Source organism: Eupeodes corollae, chromosome 1 (genome assembly GCF_945859685.1).
Source record: "Eupeodes corollae chromosome 1, idEupCoro1.1, whole genome shotgun sequence".
Classification (NCBI taxonomy): Eukaryota; Metazoa; Arthropoda; class Insecta; order Diptera; family Syrphidae; genus Eupeodes; species Eupeodes corollae.
In genome coordinates this window covers 250,551,715-250,574,330 of record NC_079147.1, presented here as the reverse complement: position 1 = coordinate 250,574,330, position 22,616 = coordinate 250,551,715, and the positions used below count along the sequence as shown (strand labels likewise).

General features: G+C 35.8%; 1 protein-coding gene across 1 annotated transcript in view; it reads right to left on the bottom strand.

Moving 5' to 3' along the window:
- LOC129941290 (leucine-rich repeats and immunoglobulin-like domains protein 1) overlaps nucleotides 1–22,616 on the bottom strand; it is a 273,125-nt gene that overhangs the window by 39,481 nt on the left and 211,028 nt on the right. Inside the window, exon 3 of the mRNA XM_056049881.1 lies at nucleotides 7,209–8,277. Within this exon, the coding sequence (XP_055905856.1) occupies nucleotides 7,209–7,985 (777 nt within the window). The 5' untranslated portion in view covers nucleotides 7,986–8,277. The remainder of the gene's footprint in view (nucleotides 1–7,208; nucleotides 8,278–22,616) is intronic.

The following is a 22,616-nucleotide window of genomic DNA, read 5'->3' as shown; positions in this document are numbered from 1 at the left end:
CGCATTTTCGATAAGAGAGCTTGATGTCAAACTCTATCAAATGCCTTTGAAATATCTAGTGCAATAACCTTACTTTCTCCAAAACCATGCAAAGATTTGTTTCACTGATCGGTGAGATAAACCATGAAATCACCAGGGGATGTATTGCTATGAAAATCATATCACCTGTTATTAAGAAGCTTTCGTTCTTCAAGATATTTCTTAAGCTGATAGTTGATCAGCGTTTCCATGACCTTGGAAAGAAGGGACGTAAGTGCGATTGGACGATAGTTAGAAGGGGAGGAGGATTCGCCTTTTTTAGTGACAGGCTTGCGCACATTTTTTTCAAATGACCAGACATTTTTACTAACTTTGGGATTTTGTAGTATTTTTTTCCTTAATTTTTGGTAATTCAAAGGTTTAATGTAATGATGTCATATTTCACACTTTATAGCATACATGCGCCTTTCAAATAATAAGTTTTATTAATACCACACACTCAGCTTGTTTTATTCCATTTCAACATCTACTCGCCCTTATTGAAAAACCCAGTTTTCTTTAATTTTTGATTATTTAAAATCTTTTATCTTAATAACAAAATATAACATTTTTACTATAAATACTCTGTCAATAGTGATTGTGTTTAGATAAATTAAAAAAATTATTTTTGGGGAAAAAGTTCAAAGGATAACAACAAAAAATTTCACTTTATAAGCCATTTGGAGGAACTATTTCATCACTAAAATATTTTATTAATTTTTAAAATGACATTTGAAAAGATAAATCTTGTTAAAACAACAAAACGAACATTTAATGGTCATGGCTGTGTTAAGTTCCTTTGCAATTTTTTTAAAAACTCAAAAAACAGGATTCCAAAAAGTCCTCACATTGACGAAGAAGAAATAACACCTACACATGCTTCCCCAACAATTTTCTCAATGTCAGAATGCATAGTACCTAGCACATCATCATAGCCACACCGGATAACACAAGCTGAATTAAATGATCTTGTTAGGGACTTAGAATTGCCCAAGAACAAACCAGAACTGTCACTTCAACCTGTGGCAGAAAAATGTCAAAAATGAACCTCTAATTGATCCAAAAAAGGTGTTACTTCCACCCGGCATATAGAGCTAGGACTCATGATAACATCATACAGAGATGGAGGTGCTTTTTAATACCTTTGCAAAAAAAATTCCAACAATAAGTGAGGCTTAAGTCAAGAAAGGCATATTCGTCAGTCCACAGATAAGAGATTTATTCAAAGATGTCAACTTTGACTTGGTTCTAGACAGTAAGGAAAAAAAAGACAAAAAAGATTTTCGCCTTATAGCACAAAAGTTTCTGGGAAATAAGAGGAGCGACAACTATGTTAAACTTGTCGAAAATATGCTTATGTCATACCAACAATTGGGTTGTAATATGTCTTTAAAAATCCACTTTTTTTAAATTCCCACTTGGAGTTCTTTCCGGATAATTACGGAACTTTTAGCGATAAGCACGGTGAGTGCTTTCATCAGGACATCGCCAAAATGAAAAAGCTGTATCAAAGCCATTAGAACGTTCCAATGTTAGCGGACTTTTGTTGGACCATTTATAGAGATATTAAGGACACAATTTATAACAAATTGATATTGAAGATGGCACAAGTTCTAAAATGATTAGAAAAAATGTAGAAAGTAGAAATATACTTCAAAGTTCAACAGAAATAATTTATCCATTGTTCAGCAATTCAGGAAACTTTATTTTTTAAACAACCATATATTTCTACAACTTCTTCGCCTAATTACCTAGTTTCGTAAGAAATGTAATGAACACCATACATTTTTGTTTTTACAAAATATGGGTTTTAGAAAAGTTTTAAATATTTCATTATCCAAAACTAACTTTATATACATCTTACATATGCTATGCATGTACGAGGTTGCATTTTCATTCAAATCCTTTTTTAAAAACCAGAAAAACTATTAATTCCCATCTAAGTGAAACATATAAACAGCTTTGTGTGTAAGAGTTTTCAGCACATAGGACTTGTAATACTTTGTTAACGAACAACTTCCGTTTTGTATAACGTCTTGTCAACACTTCAAGAATTTTAATGTTTCTTTTTTTCCTTTTCTTCTTCTTATAATTCGTCCTTGCTGCTGCTGCTGCTGCCGGCTTATCTCAAAAACAAGCAAATAAGCAAAGTTTTCTCGCCTTCGCTGAAACAGATGAAGTATAAAAAAAAAGAAGAAGCAATTTATGTGTATACAGTGCAAACATACACAACTTTAAAACTAACCTGCAAATCTTCGTTAATAAATGACGTCCACCGAACACATCCGACATCAGACCTTAAACACTATAACAGCTGTGCAAAGCATTCATTAGGACAAAATACACACACACATATATACGGATATACGTTTATAGGTTGTACTTGTGATATAACGAGGAAACTTCGCTTGTCGTCGTCGTCTTCTTTGCTATCGTCGTCGTCAACATAGCCCATATAGCCATCATGAGCTGGTTTGGCTCCTTTAGGTTTGAATTCTATAAACCATATATAGATAGACCTAAAGATAGATACCTGCTGCCTGCACAGAGAATGGAATATACGAAAGTACGTTGAGGACATAGTGCATGCAATATCCTTGTAGCTACCTACTGCTTTCCAGCTAATACAAATACGGGCTATGTCCGTTGAAAATCCTTTAAAACTTTGAACGGATACAAAATCGGCAACGAGATTTATTCATTAAAATTTATTAGTGTTCTAGAGAGACGTTGTTCGTTGTTGGCGGGGGAAAAGAGGCGGCAAGGCAATGGCGGGCGGTGGAAGTTAGTATGTTGTACATGTACACTGTACAGTCAGTAGCAACAGTAGCACCACACAATATCATACCATACCGACCGACGACCGACGACGACCGTACCATAAATAGATAAATCCATTCCTGTGCACGTTCCAGTTTAACAGCTACCAGCTTCTATGTTCTATAACCCCTATTAAGGAAGAAAAGGCTTTGAAGGATATTACGGTCGCAAACATGCACATACATATACACATTCTACACAACATGTCTTGTGTGTCGGTGCGAAGAACATGGGAACATGTTTAAGTAAAGCATATTCGTCTATTTTTTGTTGTTGTTTTGTTGTGTTGCCTACAAGGATCACACATCCATACAAATGTACAAACACACAAAGCTGATGTAAGAAAGGATATGCGAAAAATGATAATCGCCTTATCCTGTTGCTATGACTCGCAAAATTAATAATCATAACTTTGACAAGGGGAACAGCTCCAACCGGATTGGATATACCCTTACTCCATACCTAGCATCGCTTCAGCATCATCTCTTTTCTCGGAAGTTTAAATATGACGAAAGGCAGAGGGTTTCAGATGATATGAGTGCGGGGATGCTAGATGCTGTGGGTATTGTCTATACTGCAAAAGGAGGCTTAAGTTAGCGAGTTAAGTTATGTATGAACGAGACAAGAATCTTATAAAGGAGGTGTATATGTATAGGTTGGTATACAAAAAAGGATATTTTAGCGGACATGGTTTTGTGCACCATCACACAAGACACACTCATATGATGAAGACGACGACTACGACGACGACGTTGAAAAAAATAATGTGTCTGAGAAATGGATTAGACTAAGACAGGTGAATGAGAATTTCTTGTATTTTCATTTCACTGTGGATTAAGGACAGACAGAGGGGCTTAGGAAATATATATACTTTTATGTTTATGGCCATATGCGATATGATACAGAAATAATGAAGCGAATAAAAAAACATAGCTGATGCATGAGAGGAAAATAAATACTGACAGGAATATTTAAATTTTATAAAAATTGCAAATTTAAATGCGGCCGTGCCACCACCACTCACTGGCACTCCCATTCTCGTAAGGGAAGAAGTTTTTTTACTAAAATAATTGAGTTAACACAAAAAACGTCTTAAACGAAGATTATGCTTGCATGAAATTACATTAAGTTAAATTATTGTGTTCTTTGACACTGCAAGATTATTTGTAAGGGAATGATGTAAGGAAAATGAAAATTGTGGGAAGCTTATAGCTTGAAGTATTTTTTTTAAGGACTTTGAGTTGATGGACTAATAAATACAAATAAAAGGGCATACAAAGACTTATCATGGTTGAGAACGAACCAAGAAGTTTGAATGATGAGAATTATGTTGCTAAGCTGAATGAAAACACGAAAACTGTGAATTTTGAACTTATTTTAAAGATTCTTCACCAAATATGGTGATATCATAGAAAAAATCAAAATCTTCTGAACCTTAATAATTGATATAGCAGCCACATTAATCCAATCGATTGAATTAACTCACAAATAACTTAACCTTTCGCAGATAAAAACTTTATTTTAAGTTTAAACTGATCGATCTAGAGAAGAACCATTTCAAAACTAATATCCCTGAAAAATCTTATTCTACAAATAAAACATTTTGCTTGATGAGTATGAGTGCCTCAACAAACACAATTTTTGAAGGACGAAGAGAAATCTACGTGAGTTCCAGAAGCGTGCATTGCATCCTGTTATCAGTCTACATTATTTCTCTGAAAACGACGCGTCGTCGTAGGCCAGGTTATGACATCAATATCGAGTGAAGATTACTAATTTATTTTGGATCAAATAAGCAGGATGGTAGATAATGGCTTCAAGGACATGGTCGTATCACTGGAAGGTTATGCAAACTTACCACCAACAAAGTCTGATTCGACAAGTTACTATTTTGTTTGGGGTTTTCTGAAGTTGCAGGTCCAAGGGAATAACAAATAAGCTACAGCCAGTTTTCAAACAGTCCTTTGTGAGGAAAAGATTCCTTTTTCTAATAATGACGGGAGTAATTCCAACAAACCTTTTCAGACACCAACCACATCTTAGAAGAAAAATATATTCATTTTTAAATTAAGGAAATTCTTTTTTTCAAAACCCAGAAGACTTCCGATTTAAGCTTGTTAACCTACAAAACAAAACAAGCAAACATCCAAGTTCTGAAGTTTTGATTTTCTTGCTTTAAAAACAAGAAGCCCAAGGACACATCCTTTCAAAAGTTCTATAGCCCTTTTCTATAAATTCTGTATCTCAACTCGTCGTCAACATACTTTCGCATAAAATTTTGTTGTTGTGCATTGTGTATGTATGAGTATGATTCATGGAGGTATACGAGTAAGTTTGTAAACAGGACTTCGCTGTGGTTCTTCTATACAAAGGTCAACCATGCGACCAAATACTAATGTGGTGGACTCAGTCAGTTTACGGTGTCATAAATTTCCATTTTCGAACAAACGAATGAACATAGGTACATATACATATATTTCTTATGTCTCCTGTGGTCGACATTGTATGTATAATGATGCATATAGTCTTATATATATACATGCCAGTACAGGATTGTGTTTATTTTTGGGGCCGACCGACAACCAACTACGAGATATGAACCAGGATCAAAAACTCATACTCTCAATCTTTCAAAAAGAGCATCACCACGCAGTTTTTGGATGATGATGTGAATGAGAGCTCAAGAGCAGAAACAACGTAGATAGATATAGACGTTCCAACATTTGGTATACAACTCTTGTCATGTGGAACGAAGGACGACCGACACTTCATGACGTATGTGTGTTTTTGGTCCTTTGGATTTCTGATTGCACTAAAGGCATAATATTCTTCTATGTATGTATATGAAAGGGATTTATACACATTTTTGTTGTTGTTTTTGGTGTTGGCTGAATGTTGTTTTGTTGGTTTTGTGGGTGCCAGTGTTGTCAGGACTCATGTTGTTTTTCATTTTTGTTCGTCATCGTCCGTCGTTGTTGTGTCCTCGTCGTCGGTTGTCGTTCGTGTCAAAATGGAATTTTTGAGCTATATAAGAGTATAGAAGCAAGAGGTGTGTAAACCTTATATATATACTGATGTTTCTATAGAATTTTGATGTAAAACCAATGCCATTCACATTGCATCTGCGACACGCCATATAAAATCTCATGAATTTAAATTCAACATAAAATGAAAGCCAAGTGAAGTGCTTCTACATCTCTTTCTCTATACATACATACTATAGTTGAGGTAGAAAAAGAGGTATCCCATGAATGCACAAACCCTTTATAACAAGAGAAGGAGAGAGGTCCTCCTGTGTCCATGTTTTGGTATTATGTTTTATGCAAAATCTCCTTTTAAAACTAAATGAGATTTCCATATAGCTAACACTGACTTTATGATGGGTGTTGGGAGGACTTATGTATAGAATTTCTTTCAAGAATCTAGTGGAATGATAAGAGGAGAGGATGAGGAGTGATGCTGTTTCTTGTAAAGTGAATTAGCAATTGCGTTTAATAAGCTAATTGCAAAACGTTTTTAGGATATGAATATTAGATTAGGTTATAGAAATTGGAATTTGGATTATTTAAACACTTGAAAATTGACGATTTGTACAAAATAAGCTTTAAATTGTATGCAATAACTTTTAATCATCTAGTGAAGAACAGGTAAAAGCTACCATCAAAGATTTTGAGGTGTGTTAAGTTGACAAAAATTAGACCTAATTTTTTGTTAAGGAACGAAATTTGATAAAAGTTTAAAAATTACATTGAATTTTCAACAGAGCTCGTCCGCTTTTGAATTAGGAGTTGTTGGTTTTGTTTTTCTATTATATTGACGCATTGTGATAAAAAGATTACCTAATAAACAAAAATTATCGATAGGGTTAGCTTGTTAGCTGTTTAAAACCCTGACAAAATCGATGAAACTAATTTGATAACTTATTTACTTTTGTAAACAAAAGAGCTGAGGAGCGAACTAGAATATGTGTTGATAAAAAGAAAAAGCCTTTTACTTTATTAAAGCTCATTTAAATTCAAAGCTAAAATGATACTAAGTAAGTCATTTCAACAGCATTTTCACATAAAATATATAATTTTAGATATTTTATAGTTTACCCTAGTATTTGGGTTTAAAAAAAATTTTACGAAAAACCATGAAACTTCACATTACCATGTGATGCAATTTTATTGTTATATGTTTTTACAAAAATAGTTTCAATGGCAAGATGCCTTAATTGTATAGTAGAAATCTTATAAACAGTAGACCGATATAAAAGCAAAAACTGTCCTAAGCTATTCAAGAGTTTTACAATATAATTTCATAAATTTATTAACTTTAAATGTTATTTTAAAATGAAAATACGAATATCAAAATATGTTTAGACTTACCGTCAAATTATTATCTGCCATATCCATTTGCTTCAAAGCCGATAGGCCATCAAAGGAACTCAAATCTAGTTCGGAAATGACATTCCCCCTCAAACTGACCATCATCAAATCCCTGAGGCCTTCAAAACTGTCATTCCGCACAAATTCTATCAGATTCACTGACAAATCCAACGATTTCAACGCATGCAAATTCCCCAAATTACTCGTTGGGACATCCAACAGCTGATTGTTCTTGAATATGAGTATTTCCAGGGATATCATATTCCTGAAGACTCCATCTTCTAAACTGACAATTAGATTATTTGTCAGATCCAATTCGATAAGACTGGTAAGGTCAGTCATTGAACTCGGATGAACGACCTCAATTCGATTGAAACTCAGATCCAACAACAGCAAATTGGTAAGACCCTTGAATGCGTCCTTATTTAAACTCGACACACTGTTGCCACTTAGATTCAACGTTCGCATTTCACTTTGATACTCGAAATTTTTCGAGCCCAGCGTTTCGATGATATTCTGCGAGAGATCCAACACCTCCAATTTCATGTAGAATGGTAAGCTCAACTTGAGATTTCGGATTTTATTTAAAGTTAGATTTATGTACTTTGTTTCGGGATTCAGTTGAATGGGGACATCTTCGAGGGCCGCATTCACACAGTAGGCTTGAGAATTGGAGTCGCCTCCTATGCACTGACACTTTGACGGACAAAAGCTGTCCGCTTGTTTTAGGAGGATTAGCGTTAGCAACAGCCATTGCCATGGTGGATGTTGCAGCATGATTTGGTTGTTTCTTCTTTTTTGTGTTTGCAGGTTTGCAGGAAACGAGAGGCTGGAGAGGTGTTGTGTTGGTGGCGGTGATGGTGCAGTGCGTTATTTGTATCTCTCGGGTTGATGATCCTCGAGCTAGTGATGGTGTTTGATTGGAATTTTGTTTTTTTTTTGTTTGTTTTAGTTTATTGCGCTCTGAATGTTGTTGGTTGCTGCTGCTATTGAACGAAATGGTGTTGCTGATGCTACACGTCAATGGTGTCGGCGGCGGCGATGGTGCGTCATTTTTGTTTGGCGGATTCTGCAATGAGATATTGTCAAAAAGATAAGGTTAGTGTTAGGTATCCGGTGTATTTGTATATCTTTGATGAATGGTTAAATTATACAAAGGGGATAGAAATATTTTATCGAGAGTGACAAGCGATTCAACGAGATACTCGTGTAGTATAGTTTCTATTGCGTTAGGAACATCGACTACTTAGATAGTTCCTGAGATTTATGGGCACTGCAATTGTACATTCTAGCTTTGAGTTTAATGAAATTGTATAAATATAATTCATCCTGCTATAGCTTTGACGATTGTGTTTAAGATTTTTAAACTAATTTTGTGTTATTGACGCTGAAAATATAGCGCAATTGATGTATTGTAGCTTAAAAAACTTGTATGTGATTGAATGTAATGGAAAATTGCTTTCGAAATTGTTTTTCCTTAAAATTGTGAATATAATCATTTTGTTTCTCGAAGTTTTTTTTTTAACATCTATTTTTTCATTCCTAACTTAAATTTGAAAAAACAGAATGTTGAATTTTCTATTTTAAAATATTTTACATCTCCAAGAAGTTTTTCTAAAACAGGATTAAAAAAGACACTTCTAAATAGTGGAATTTTTGAATGAGTATCAAAATCGAATATATTTTAGGGAACAACTTTTATGCATACATTCAAATTATATAAGTACAAAAATTATCTAAGCGTTTAAGAACCGGCCATGTTCAAATGGTAGACATGTGCATTCAAGAGGACACGAGCGTCCACAGGTTTTTCTTAAAACCAACCTCTGTCTATTAACTCCTACTCTCACCTCCACGTGGTAAACATCGGGTGCCTAGTACCTCAACTGGAGATTGGGTTCCAACCCCAGTGGAAAGTTGTTGGGGGCAGCAAACGAGAGAGGTGGGGAGAGGTGTTTCCACTAAGGCACCTCTCCTTATCCAGACGGCAGCGGAGGAATTCCCGAGATGGAATCAACGGTGGCGTCTACAGTTCCAGTAAGGTTGAACTACTTAGTGAACACCTTATAGGGCTTCTTCGACTTATTCGGAGCCCAGGCCTGTAAGGAGCGGTTTTATCCGGCTCCCCATCCTTGGAGTTATACTTAGGATTTGGCCCTCCAGGTTGGGGGTTGTGCGTCGGGGTGACTTCCTGGCCACGTAAAAGCTTTCAAAGTTGCGAAGCACCAACAAGCCTCGGATACGGACGGATTTACTGTTGACAACCAACGCAAACGAATAAAGGACAACGAACTTCGGATATGCACGTGGAATGTTAGGTCCCTTAACAGACCACGTGCGACCGAAGAATTAGCGGAGGCCCTAGAACGATATAAAGCAGATATCACCGCCATCCAGGAAATACGATGGGATGGGCCGGTCAAAAAGAGGATGAAAAACTTCGATATTTACTATGGTGACTGCTTCCACGAAAACCAACGCGCTTATTTGGATGCGGATTCGTCATTGGATCCAGACTAAGGCAAGAAGTCTTGAGCTATAGGTGCATCAATGAGCGCCTCATGACCATACGCATCAAGGCTAAATTCGGCAACATTAACCTGATATGCGCGCACGCCCCCACAGAAGAGAAAGACGACAACACCAAAGATTTGTTCTTCCAGCTCTTAGACAAAACATATGAGCAGTGCCCTAGCTACGATATTAAAATAGTCCTGGGCGATTTTAATGCCAAGCTAGGAAGGGAAGACATCTTTGGTGGAATAATCGGGAAGAACAGCCTGCACGACAACACTTCCGACAATGGATTCAGGCTCATAGATTTTGCTGCGGGGCGAAACGCCATGGTAGCCAGTACGCATTTTTCACACCTCAACATCCACAAAGGAACTTGGACTTCTCCAGATCAATCTACCGTCAACCAGATTGACCATATTGCGATCGATGCCAGACACGCTTCCAGCATTATGGATGTACGAACTTTCCGAGGAGCTAACATCGACTCGGACCACTACCTCGTTGTAGCCAAGGTAGCACTTCGGATTTCCAGACCCAAGGCAAAACAGGGAGGTGCTGGGAGCAGGTACAACGTCGAACGGCTACAATCGCCAGAGATCGCCAAATCCTTTTCCGACCGAGTTACAAGTAACCTCTCTCGAAGTTCACTGCCGCCAACACAATGTATCGAAAACCAGTGGCAACATTGTCAAGATGCAATCAGAGAAGCCGCCTCTGATGTGCTGGGTTTCAAACAGCCACCAACAAGGAACCCCTGGTTTGATGAGGAATGTCGGCAGGCAAATGCAGCCAAACAAGAGGCACGCAAAGCGGCGCGGTGCTGCATAAAAGGACGAGAACTGCTCGTGAGCTCTATGAGCAGAAGACGCGAGAGGAACGCCCACTTATCAGAAGGAAAAAGAGAGGGCATGAGAAGCGTGCGGTCGAAGATGTTGAGAGGTATAAAAGCAGGAATGAGGTTCGAAAGTTTTATGAACAGGTGAAACGAAATTCACAGGTACATAAACCTAGAACCGAAGGCTGCAAAGACGAAAGTGGAAACATCATAGTGGAACCGCAGTCAATGCTGAAGATATGGAAGGACCACTTCTGCAGACTGTATAACGGCGACGAAGAACTGAATTCCGCTGTTAGGCAGGATGATCCATTCAATATAGATGACGAAAGCCAACAATCCCGTCCTCCCGACTTAGACGAAGTAAAGATTGCCATATCTAAGTTGAAGTCTAATAAAGCCGCTGGAGCAGATGGCTTGAATGCCGAGCTCTTTAAAGCAGCTGGAGATAAGTTGGTTAGGAGCATGCACCAACTTATCTGTAAGATATGGGCGGAAGAAAAAATGCCCGATGAATGGAACCTCTGTATTGTTTGCCCGATCCTGAAAAAATTAGACCCTCTAAACTGCACCAACTATAGAGGAATAAGTCTACTTAACATCGCCTATAAAATCTTCTCTTCCGTAATATGTGAACGTCTAAAGCCCATCGTCAACCTGATAGGTCCTTATCAGTGTGGTTTTAGACCAGGAAAGTCCACAGTTGATCAAATATTCACATTACGGCAGATCCTGGAAAAAACTCAAGAGCACCAAATCGACACCCACCATCTTTTCATCAATTTCAAGGCCGCATATGACAGCATCTACAGGGACGAACTGTATAGAACCATGTCTAGTTTTGGCATCCCTGCCAAACTCGTCCGTTTGTGCAGGATGACCATGGAGAATTCACGCTGCTCCATAAAGGTTGGAAACAACTTAACAGAACCTTTTGATGTCAATAAAGGTTTTAGACAAGGTGATGCGCTGTCATGCGATTTTTTTAACATGGTGCTTGAAAGAATAGTGCAGAGCTCATACGTCAACACTAGAGGCACTATCTTTCAAAAGTCTGTCCAATTAGTGGCATATGCTGATGACATTGACATAATCGGAAGAACTCAGCGTGATGTCAATGGGGCTTTTGTGAGTACTGAGGCAGAGGCGGCAAAAATGGGTTTAACGGTTAATGAGGGCAAAACAAAGTACATGCTGTCATCAAGAAAGGACCTACAACACCGACGTCTTGGTCAAAACGTCACCATCAAGAGACGTAACTTTGAGGTAGTCAAATACTTCGTCTACCTAGGCTCCGCTGTAAATGCAGAAAACAACACCAGCGCTGAGATCAAACGCATATTATAACTCTTGCTAACCGCTGTTTCTTTGGACTAAGAAAGCAATTGAGTGGTAAAGTCCTCTCTCGAGGGACCAAAGTGTTGCTATATAAGACCCTTATCATCCCCGTCCTGCTATACGGTGCAGAAGCATGGACCATGATAAAAGCGGATGAAAGCACCTTGGGGCGGTTCGAGAGAAAAGTTCTTCGTGTGATCTACGGTCCCGTATGCATCGAAGGGGAGTGGAGGAGAAGATGGAACGAACTGTACGGGCTGTACAGCGACGTAGACTTAGCAAGAAGAGTAAAAGTCCAACGACTAAGATGGCTGGGTCACGTAGAGCGCATGGAAACCAATGCTCCGTCCCGGAAAGTCTTCGAATCCGCACCCACAGGACAGCGCAGTAGAGGAAGACCGCGGATCAGGTGGCGCGCACAAGTGGAAGGTGACCTCACCCAACTTGGAGCGCGAAACTGGAGACATCTAGCTAGGGACCGAGCTAGATGGAGAAGTTTGTTGGGTGAGGCCCTAGTTCACACAGGACTGTAGCGCCACCTTAAGTAAGTAAGTAAGTAAGTTTACGAACCGGTTGTGCCAGAGATTTGGATCCGAGTCATATAAACTGTATTAAAGAATCAACTCATTTTGTAATTCCAAATTATTGTCAACATTATTTTTGGTTGTAATTTTTTGCCTTGAGTTACCCCGAAAACCACTCTGAATAAAAAGTATAGTTAAAATAATTGCAATTATCTTGAATGTAGACAGATGGCATATTGTCAGTCATTTCCTGTCTTATACCAAATAACTTACTGTAATGTTAAGGGCTATTAAATGTTTAAACGATTTTCAAATTGCAAATAGTAATAATATATTAATAATAGAAGATGAAAAAAAAAGTAGATTTTTAAACAATTGTGATGGTTACAAAAAGTTTGACCAGATATCACAAAATTCCTAAGAAATATATATTCAAGATCCAAAGAAAAGCTGTGTCATTTATGAGACAGCTAAAGTTTTTTTCCAAGTTCAAAAATGTGAAGGACAATTAAAACTTCATGAGAAAAATTGGTCAATTCATTCAGATAAAAGCCAAACTTTAAAGGTCAGTAAGAACTTGGAACTCTTTCTTTTCAAATGACGGCACCTTTAGACTGGCTAAAAATAGACTGATTTATTATGAAACTGCATCCTTTATTTGTTCATATTGAACTTTTGTAATTAATTTGATAAATTCGAAAAGGAAATTGCAAAAACGTATGGAAGAATAAACACATTTTCAATATTCCAATTTAATTACAGTATTCCAACCTACGCAGGTCTTTCAAGAAATACTTCCACCACCTGTCACTTTTGACACTCGAATAAATCAAAAATGACGTATGGCTGTCATGGTGATGATGAAAAAAGGAAAACTTATACTCATTTGACAGATATCAAAGTAAACACACACAAAAGCCCAATATTTCCATATAATGACAGTTTGCCCGTGGGATTCGACAGTTGATATGAGAACAGAGAGAATATAAACGATTCCCATAAAATAAAGATACGTTTAATAATGCCGACAAAACAAAACTCTGTGAATTAAAATAAACCATAACTCGATAATGTTTATCTCTCATTTCTGCCCATCACAAATGTAGTTTTGCCGTCATCGTAAATGTCAAAAAAGAATTTAAAAACATACCTTCGAGTATGTATGAATATATTTGAATTGCGATATACAACAACAAAATAAGATGTCATCGTCATCAATTTCAATTCCATCCGACAACGCAACGCAACGTAAACACATAATATGAAGTTGTCCGCCCACTCTCATCTAGCACCGCCCATTTAAGATAAATATTTGTTCTTCTCCTTTTTCGAAAAAGGGGCTAAACGGACACTCACTTATCTTGGATTTTTATTAATTACTTAATTGGATACTAAACATACCACCCTGACATCGTTTATTTCTGTTTTTATAGAAACGAATCCGACGACGACGACGCTACGCAACGAAGAATAAGCGTTTGTCTCCATACCGAGAGCCAGAGGCAATTAATGTCAAAATGACAGAAGCGACGTACCATCACAGTCACATTCACAGCAGCACAGCATCAGCTAAGAAAAGAAAAAAAAACATACGCTAACCTTATGTTAAGTTATGTTCTACTTGGAGCATATTTTAAGTCAAGTCAGCTGCGCAGGGTTGAATTTAACATATTTTGTGATGTGATTTTTATTTTTTGTTTTTGTTGTCTTAAAGGAGAAAAGACTTTTGAAATATTTTTAATTTTATGTCATGCCTTTGGATTTCAGTTGCAGTTCAGACGGCAATGAAGACCAAATGATGGCATAAATCTGTCTAAAATAAAAAACCGAGTTAAACTGATCGTTTCATTACAGTTTTTTACTTTTTTTGTTTAAGTTAGCTGACGAGGAATTCATTTGATCATCATGGTTTGCTACTCGTTATGTCTTCATATCATTTTATTATAGAATTTTGGCGCACAAGGCGTGCTGAGATTTTTTTTCGGAGAAGCAGATGTTTCGTTTCTTTTTTGTCAAAATTGGTGAAGTTATTGCAAACGCTTGTTGGATAAAATGCAATCTTAGAAAGTTTTTAAAAGTTTATATTTATCTATTTGTAACAAGCTTAAGAACAAAGCAACATATTTAAACAGTCATAAGCTAGTTATTTACAACTCATAGATATTGTTGATTTTTTTAAATTGTATTCTATGTTATGTTATGTTTATAAAAATCCAGTGATTTTATATTTGTTTCCAGTGAACTCTTAGCCAAGTTGGCCATTTATATGTAATTTGGTCCAACTTAAGAGATAGGAAGGATTTTGATTGTTATTTGAGTTAATCTCTGTAAGTCTTAATCTCGGAACCTTGCTTGTTCTCATTTAAATTGATTTTATCAATAATATGCCACCGACAAAAATCTATTATAAACAATTGCCTTAGCAAAAAGACTTGACGTCAAAGTGTCAAGAAAGTTCAGGAGTCTATCAAAAAATCCCAGAAGGAACTGCAATTGAAAGAATTAGGACGGTAGAGAGCGATGGTAACTTCGAATCAAGAGAACAGCGTGATAAACGTATACAAGAGCATTTATTGATAAATATTGTCAGGCGTTAAAATTTTGCAATTATAAACCCGGCATTTGTTGAACTTCAGGGAAAGTTGTAGTATCACTATTTCTTACTCCACTTGAAATTTTGAAATCCATAATTTCTGGAAGTTCAATTTACTCAAAATTGTTTTGCGTAAGACAAGAAAATTTAACTCTTGCTTTCAAATGACGTCGTTTAGAGAACAACATTCAAGTTTCAAGGATAAGGATACCATAAAATTGGATCATTGATGCTAGTGCCAAATGAAGATCCAAATTAATCTATTTAAAGGGAAATTGTAAAAAGACTATCAAGTTTGATTGTGGTTAGATTTTAAGGGCCCATGCTGGTTTTCAACAAAACACAAATAATTTAGGAAATTATTATCATTTATTTATAACTTCCCGTAGGAAGCCATTAACTTTCCATGGAAAGCTATAATAGTAATGGGTCCGATTTGTCAAATTCAAAATTTTGACATTTCTCCACGTTTCTAAGTCGCTAGAGTGGAAATAAAAGATTTTTAGAAAGATGTCTGTGCGTGCGTGTGTAAACACATTCGTCAGTCCGTACCAGAAGAGATAGCGACTTCAAATAAATTTTGTTATACAGATAATAATGCAGAAAGATGCAAAAAGGGCTCTCAAGAAAATGTCGTCGGCGTTTTTTTTTACCATAGCAGTTTAAAAAAAGGTGAACATTTTGGTTAAGCCTAAATATCTCCCGAACCAATGATGCTAGTGACTTGAATTACATTTTATATTATATATTGTAACGTGATACCAAACCAGTATATTTTTGAAAAAAATTCAAATAAGTTTTTTTTATAAATTAAAAAAAGACTGACAAATAAAATGTGTCACAATGAATATTTTACGAATACAAAATGATTTCATCTGCAAAACAATTTTGTGCAGCAAAAATTGACATTTTTTTTTATAAAAATAAAAACCAAAACAAAAAAATATACATATTACTCAAAGTTGGTAAAAATTTAATTTCGACTCAAACATCTTTCCAAAAGCTTAAGATTATGGCTTCCAACTAATTTTAACTTATAAAAACATTGTTTTCAATGTTTGATAAAATTTTGAGAAAAATTGAATTGACAGTTTTTTTTTACAAAAAATAAAAATAAAAAAAAAATTAAAAACCGAAAAAAAATTAACAAAAGTTGGTAAAAATTGATTTTCGACACAAATATCTTTTAAAAAAAATTGAGATAATGGCTTCTAACTAATTTTACCTTATAAGAAATATTGTTTTTAACATTCGGAAAAATATTGAGAAAAATCGAATAGACAGCTTTTTACAAAAAATTAAAACCTTACCAAGAAAATTCATAAAATTTGGTAAAAATTTATTTTCGACTCAAATACCATTTCAAAACTTTGAGATATTGGCTTTAAACTACTTTTATCTTTAAAAAATACTATTGTCAACATTCAGCAACATTTTGAGAAAAATAATAATGGACAGTTTTCTATAAAAAATAAAAACCTAATACTAAAACTTGGTAAAAATTTAATTTCGACTCAAATAGCTTTTCAAAATTTAAAAATATCGTCTTCAAACTTTCTTTTGTTTCAAAGAAAATATTGTTTTCGATATTCAATAGTTTTCTTATAAAAATTCAACAGTCCGTTTTTTTCATAAAAAATAAAATCTACAGAAAATAGTACGCAAATTTGGTCAAAATTGAAATGCTAATAAAATTGGTAAAAATGTTGTTTCGACTAAAAATCTATTTAACAAAACTTGATTTCCATACTCAACTATTTCTTTATATGAAAAATATTGTTTGTAATTTAAAAAATGTTAAGAATATTTTAACTGACAACTTTTTTAACCGAACACGAAAACCTACAAACTTTCAAGCAAGACAAATAGACAGACGGGATTGGAAGTTATCAGTGTGGGTCGCATCCTAGCCTCTTTTTATTATAATATTGGTATGATTCAATTATGTATGAAACATGTATCGGCCAAATGGCACACTTCAATCCAATGGTCCAAATTTCCGATGATACTGAGACATAATTGAAGTTCAATGCCGTTAATATTCCGAATTATGAAATGTTGCTGGCTTATCAACGTATACTTTTTTTTAATAACCCCAAAGGCAGATGTCCAACTGTGTCAAACTTCATGCTCTCGGTGACTAATTGACATCGCCACCACGTGAGATAACATGGACATTGAATTCGTCACGCAAAAGACCCATAGCTTTGTTGCAAGGCATCGCACCAAAAAGGCAATCTTTGTGGAAGGGGTTTTTTTGACAATCTATCTTGGATTATCATTTGCCGAAATGCGACAGTTCTGCTTATTGACGAATCCATTGTGGTGAAAATTTGTCTCATCACTGAAGATGATTTTGTACAAAAATTGTTCATCCACTGTTTTAATTTCTTGCCACTATTCTGAGTATTGACAACGCTTGAAATGGCCAAGAGGCTGTGTATAAATGCAACTTTTTATGCATAATGTTCATCAACGACAAACGACGACGAAGTTGACCACACTATCGAGAACAGTAGGAATATTTGCTGATATACGAGCTTCACGAGTTTGAACTGGTGTTTTCAAATCCCCTACATACCCGGTTTTCTAAAATTTTTGAACAATTTTTCCAATTCTAAGCACATTTCGACGATTTAATTTCCCCGAAAAAAATCACGAAGTGCACGATATGCATTTTGATTGAACCCCAATTTTTATAATAAGCCTGAGTTGCAGGAAAAAACTTGAGGTTTTAGTGTGGTTCACATTCAACATCAACAAAAGACTTAATGTACACCAATTGGCGTAACAGAAACTGTAATTTATTACAATTAAAGGTTTAAAGAGTATTTATTTAAAAAATGTAACTAGTGTTAAATTTTGTCTTGGTAATCGAAAAATTTTATCTACTTTATCTTCTGGAAACAATTGTTCTGGAGATTTTTTGCTCGTAAAATATTAGAAATGTAGGAATTGTTGTTTACTGTTTTTTATTAATAAATCCAGCTTTAAGGAAAACTTAGCCTTTTTTTGAATTGTTAATTTTTATAGGCGTTTGGTAAAGCTAAAGTAAATAATTAAAATACAAAATTTGAGTGAGGTTATTTGGAACACAAACCAAAGTGACTACGCAAATTACTGAGAAACCGAAGGACTTCAAGATCATGGTTGAAATTTCCTAATAAATACATTGGACTGGTATCATAAGAACTTCTCAAAATAAACCGACAAATAGATTTTACATAAAATAATATGAAATCCATCACATATCCAAGATATTCTAATGTATTTATGCAAAACTAAGCCATCATAACATTTGAATTACTTATAAATAAATTATTAACATGTAAGTTTGTAAAAATAACTTTGACTCGGTGTATTATACGAATATATGCACAGTAAGGTATTTTTATAATATCCATGGAAATGATGATACTGTTTGAGATAAGTAATCCTTAAAGACCCGTATGATGGGTATTATTTTGCATCTCCTTATACCTTCCTATATGCAGCCAATTTGTCCCAAAGGATGACGTATTTTTACCTCTTATTCTCTTTGACTGAAAACAATGAATAACATTGCATATCTTATACAACAGAGTGAGTGATAAATGTACAAAAAGAAATAAATAGCTTAAGCCGCTCAGTAAGCGATCTATCAACTCACACAGGATACAGACACAAAAAATACGTACATTCATACATAGAGTACAGATAAATTTTCAATCAATGGCCAAAAAATCTGCATACGTCGCCATCGTCATCCTCATATCCTCATCCTTGTCGATTTTAAGGATTTTTATTTTTGGGTTGGGTTCATGTGTGGTGTATGTATGGTTTTTTTTTGTAGAGTTTTAGCAAGCAGAACACAAGCAACCGATTTATTGTTACGAACGGTTTTCCGTTCTCGTGGCCCATCGCCATCATGCATACTATACTCAACTCACACCGCTACCAAATCATATCCGATTTTCAATCAATTTCGAAGGGCTTAAACCCACATCCCATTATGCCCAATTTAAATTCAATCAAACTCCAATCCTTTCGTTCGTTTGTTGCTCTGCAGTATGTGGGTATGGTACGGGCGGTCGGTGGTGATGCGGTGAGTGGGTGACGACGACTATATACGCGATGGTTGGTAAAAACGGACAGAAAATCATCTCCCTCGCTCTATCTTTCTCACTATCAGTATTGTACCCAATCCATTCCAATGTGAATATCCTCGCCACACGCAAATATCCTTCTTTCGGGATGTGTTTGCCAGTATGTGGTTGGGCTGGGTATTTGTGCCAATTTTTAACTTCATACCTACATTGGAGCAGAAATTCTTCGTTTCTCGCTCGCTTTTTCTCCAACTGATTTCCTGGTTTCCTCTTCCTTCACAGATAGATAGCTCGGTGGCTGCGGAGCGTGGTGTGGCGGCGGACGACGGAACAGTGCTGCACGATTTCATTTGCAAATTTGCCCAAAGATAAAATCAATAATACTCCTTGCATACAAATACTCATACAACACACACACACACACACACACTAAACCAATTGAAATACAAAAAAAAATCAAATACAAAATAAAACGAGGAAAAAAGGATTTCTAGAGTCAAAAGGAATTTTTGTTGTTGTTGTTATGATTGGTTGCCATGATTGGTTGACGAGGATGAGGAAGGTGATGGATGTTGCGAGGAGCGAGCGGAAACTTGAAAGGAATAAAATCATTCACATTTCATTGTGTTTAGCTTAAAGATATCTATTCTCTTTTTTTTCAAATTTTATTTTTGCATTTCAAATAATCAAATACTCCTTTTAGTCAAGAAGAGTCGCAGTATCCTTTCATGGCAGGATCAAAACCAAACCAAACTAAACCAGAAAAAAAATGAAGATGAAAAATACGATTGTTAAGGAAGTTCCTCACCATCATAAAGAAAATGCCAGTTAGTTGAGTTGGTTGGTTGATGGAGAATATATCGATGGTGATGTGGATTTTATTTTGCGCCAAATGACAATGACTACGCCAACGACAACGTTGATGGCGATGTCGATGTTAATGTCGATGACGACTACTACCACTGCGACGACGACGACGGCAAAGAATAAGTGTCAAGAGGTTCGTGAAATGAGATTTCCTCTTCGAATGTTTTATGTGACGATGAAAATGGATCATGTCACACAGAAAAATCACTATTCACCCGTAGCCAAGCTAGGTAAATGCCACTTTTACTTGCACGAGTAGGTACCTGCAATAAAATCAAAAGTCTGAAGCTCTTTTTCTGAAGTTGAAGCATAAAGCTCAAAGTATAAAGATGCCGCCAACGCTAATACCACCACCACCGCCAACATTTCTGTTGCCACAGTTATTGCGCTTGTGGCTGTGTCAATGCGGGTGCCAAAGGTGTTTTTTTGTATTATTATTTGAAATCTTATCGGAATATGGATGGAATATAGGAATGATGGAAAAGAATTGAAAATCCAGGTTACCGGGTTAAAGTAGTTGAATTGTGAGAATCTATACGTTTTTGGTGATGTTTGTTGTGGTTTTGAATTTTAAATTGTATATCAAGAGATTTTGCTTAAGGGTTTTTTGTGCGTGGTTTGAAGAGGATACGTTCAAAGGCTAATGGAAGGGTTTTGAAAATAAGAAAAATGGATTCTAAGAAAAAGGTAATATATTTTTGTATTTTGCTTAAAAATATGTTAATTTATGACACGTGACAATTTCTGTCACATCTCAAAAAACTTAAGTTAAGTGTTTAAAATTTTTGTATGTAAGCTTGTTTTGTTTTCATTGTGGTACCAACAGAAATGGAAGAAATGGAGCAAAAGTGCGTATACGCCTAGTGCACCATTTTAAAAAATGACCTACTCTCATCTCAATAAATAACAAAAATCATGTGTTTTATGTTAATTATTAAATCCTTATTCACACATTTAGTAACTTATGTATGTCCTTAGATTTCTTACAACCCTATTCTAATATTTTAAAATAAAAAGTAACTAAATGTAGAAGAAAATGTTCATTTAAGTTTCAGGAAACAATCAATTAGCTAACAGTACTATTTTACTGAAAACAATAATCAAAGTCATCTTTGGTGGACTATTCGTGATAAACAGCCTGCATGACAACACTTTCGATAACGGATTCAGGCTCATCGATTTTGCTGATGGGTGAAACGTCATGGTAGCCGGTACGCGTTTTTCACACCTTAACATCCACAAAGGAACTTGGAGTTCTTCAGAGCAATCTACTGCCAACTATGCTAGATTAATCATTTTGCGATCGACAACAGACACGCTCACTGCACCATGTAAAAAACCCAAGGACATCAAATCGATACCCAACATCTTTTCATCGATTTCAAGGCCGCATATGACAGCATCTACAGGAACGAGCTGTATAGGGTTATGTCTAGATTTGGAATCCCTACCAAACTCGTCCGTTTGTGCAGGATGACCATGGTGAATTTACGCTGCTCCATGAAGGTTGAAAACACCTTAATAGAACCTTTCGATGTCAAAAAGTCTTTAGATTATGTGATGCGCTGTCATGTAATTTTTTAAATATCGTACCTGAATGAAAAGTGCAGAGCTCCCACGTTAACAGAAGAGGCACTATCTTTCAAAAGTATGTCCAATTTCCAGCATTTGCTGATGACATCGACACAATCGGAAGAACTTGGCGTGATGTCAATGAGTTCTTGTGAGTATTGAGGAAGAAGTGGCAAAAATGGGTTTAACGGTTAATGAGGGCAAAACAAAGTACATGCTGTCATCAAGAAAGGACCTTCAACATTGACGTCACGGTCAAAATGTCACCATCAACAGACGTAACTTTGAGGTAGTTAAGAACTTCGTCTACCTAGGCTGCGCTATGAATGCAAAAAACAACACAAGCGCTGAGATCAAACGAATTACTTTTGCTAACCGCTGTTTCTTTGGGCTGAAAAGTAACTGAGTAGCAAATCCCTCTTTTGAGGGACCAAAGTGTCGGTATATACGACATTCATCATCGCTGTCCTTTTATACGTTGCAGAAGCATGACAAAAGCGGATGAAAGTACCTTGGGCCGTTTTAAGAAAAAAGTACTTCGTGTCCGTATGCATAGAAGTTAAGTGGAGGATATGAAGAAACGACGAGCTGTACGGGCCGCAAAAATAAAACTTACATTTCATTTTAAGTTTGAATATTTGAGTTTAAATCCAGTCAAAAGCTAGACAATTATTGTAAGCTTATCGTTTTTGAAATGTTTACTCATCACACTTGTTAATTCAAATGAAAGGATTCCCTTTTCCTCCCCTAATTCACTTGAATGTAAGGATTATTTTACTCAGCAATTGTTTTTAAATCCTAGTTTAACAATAATATGTTAACGTGCAATCTAACACGAAAAGTACTACAAATCCTTTTCCCTAGAAATCCACCATTTCACATGAAAACATTATCATCATCAAAGCCTTTTCCGTAAAAACCGACAGAATTTAAAAAAGGAGCAATTTCTAAAAATAACGCCATTCCACATATTTCCAATATTCAACATAAAAACAGAAAACAAACCAAATAACCATAAAACCATAATATTCTGCATTTGATAGAATAAAATACCACTAAAAAAAGTTCTATACTTTA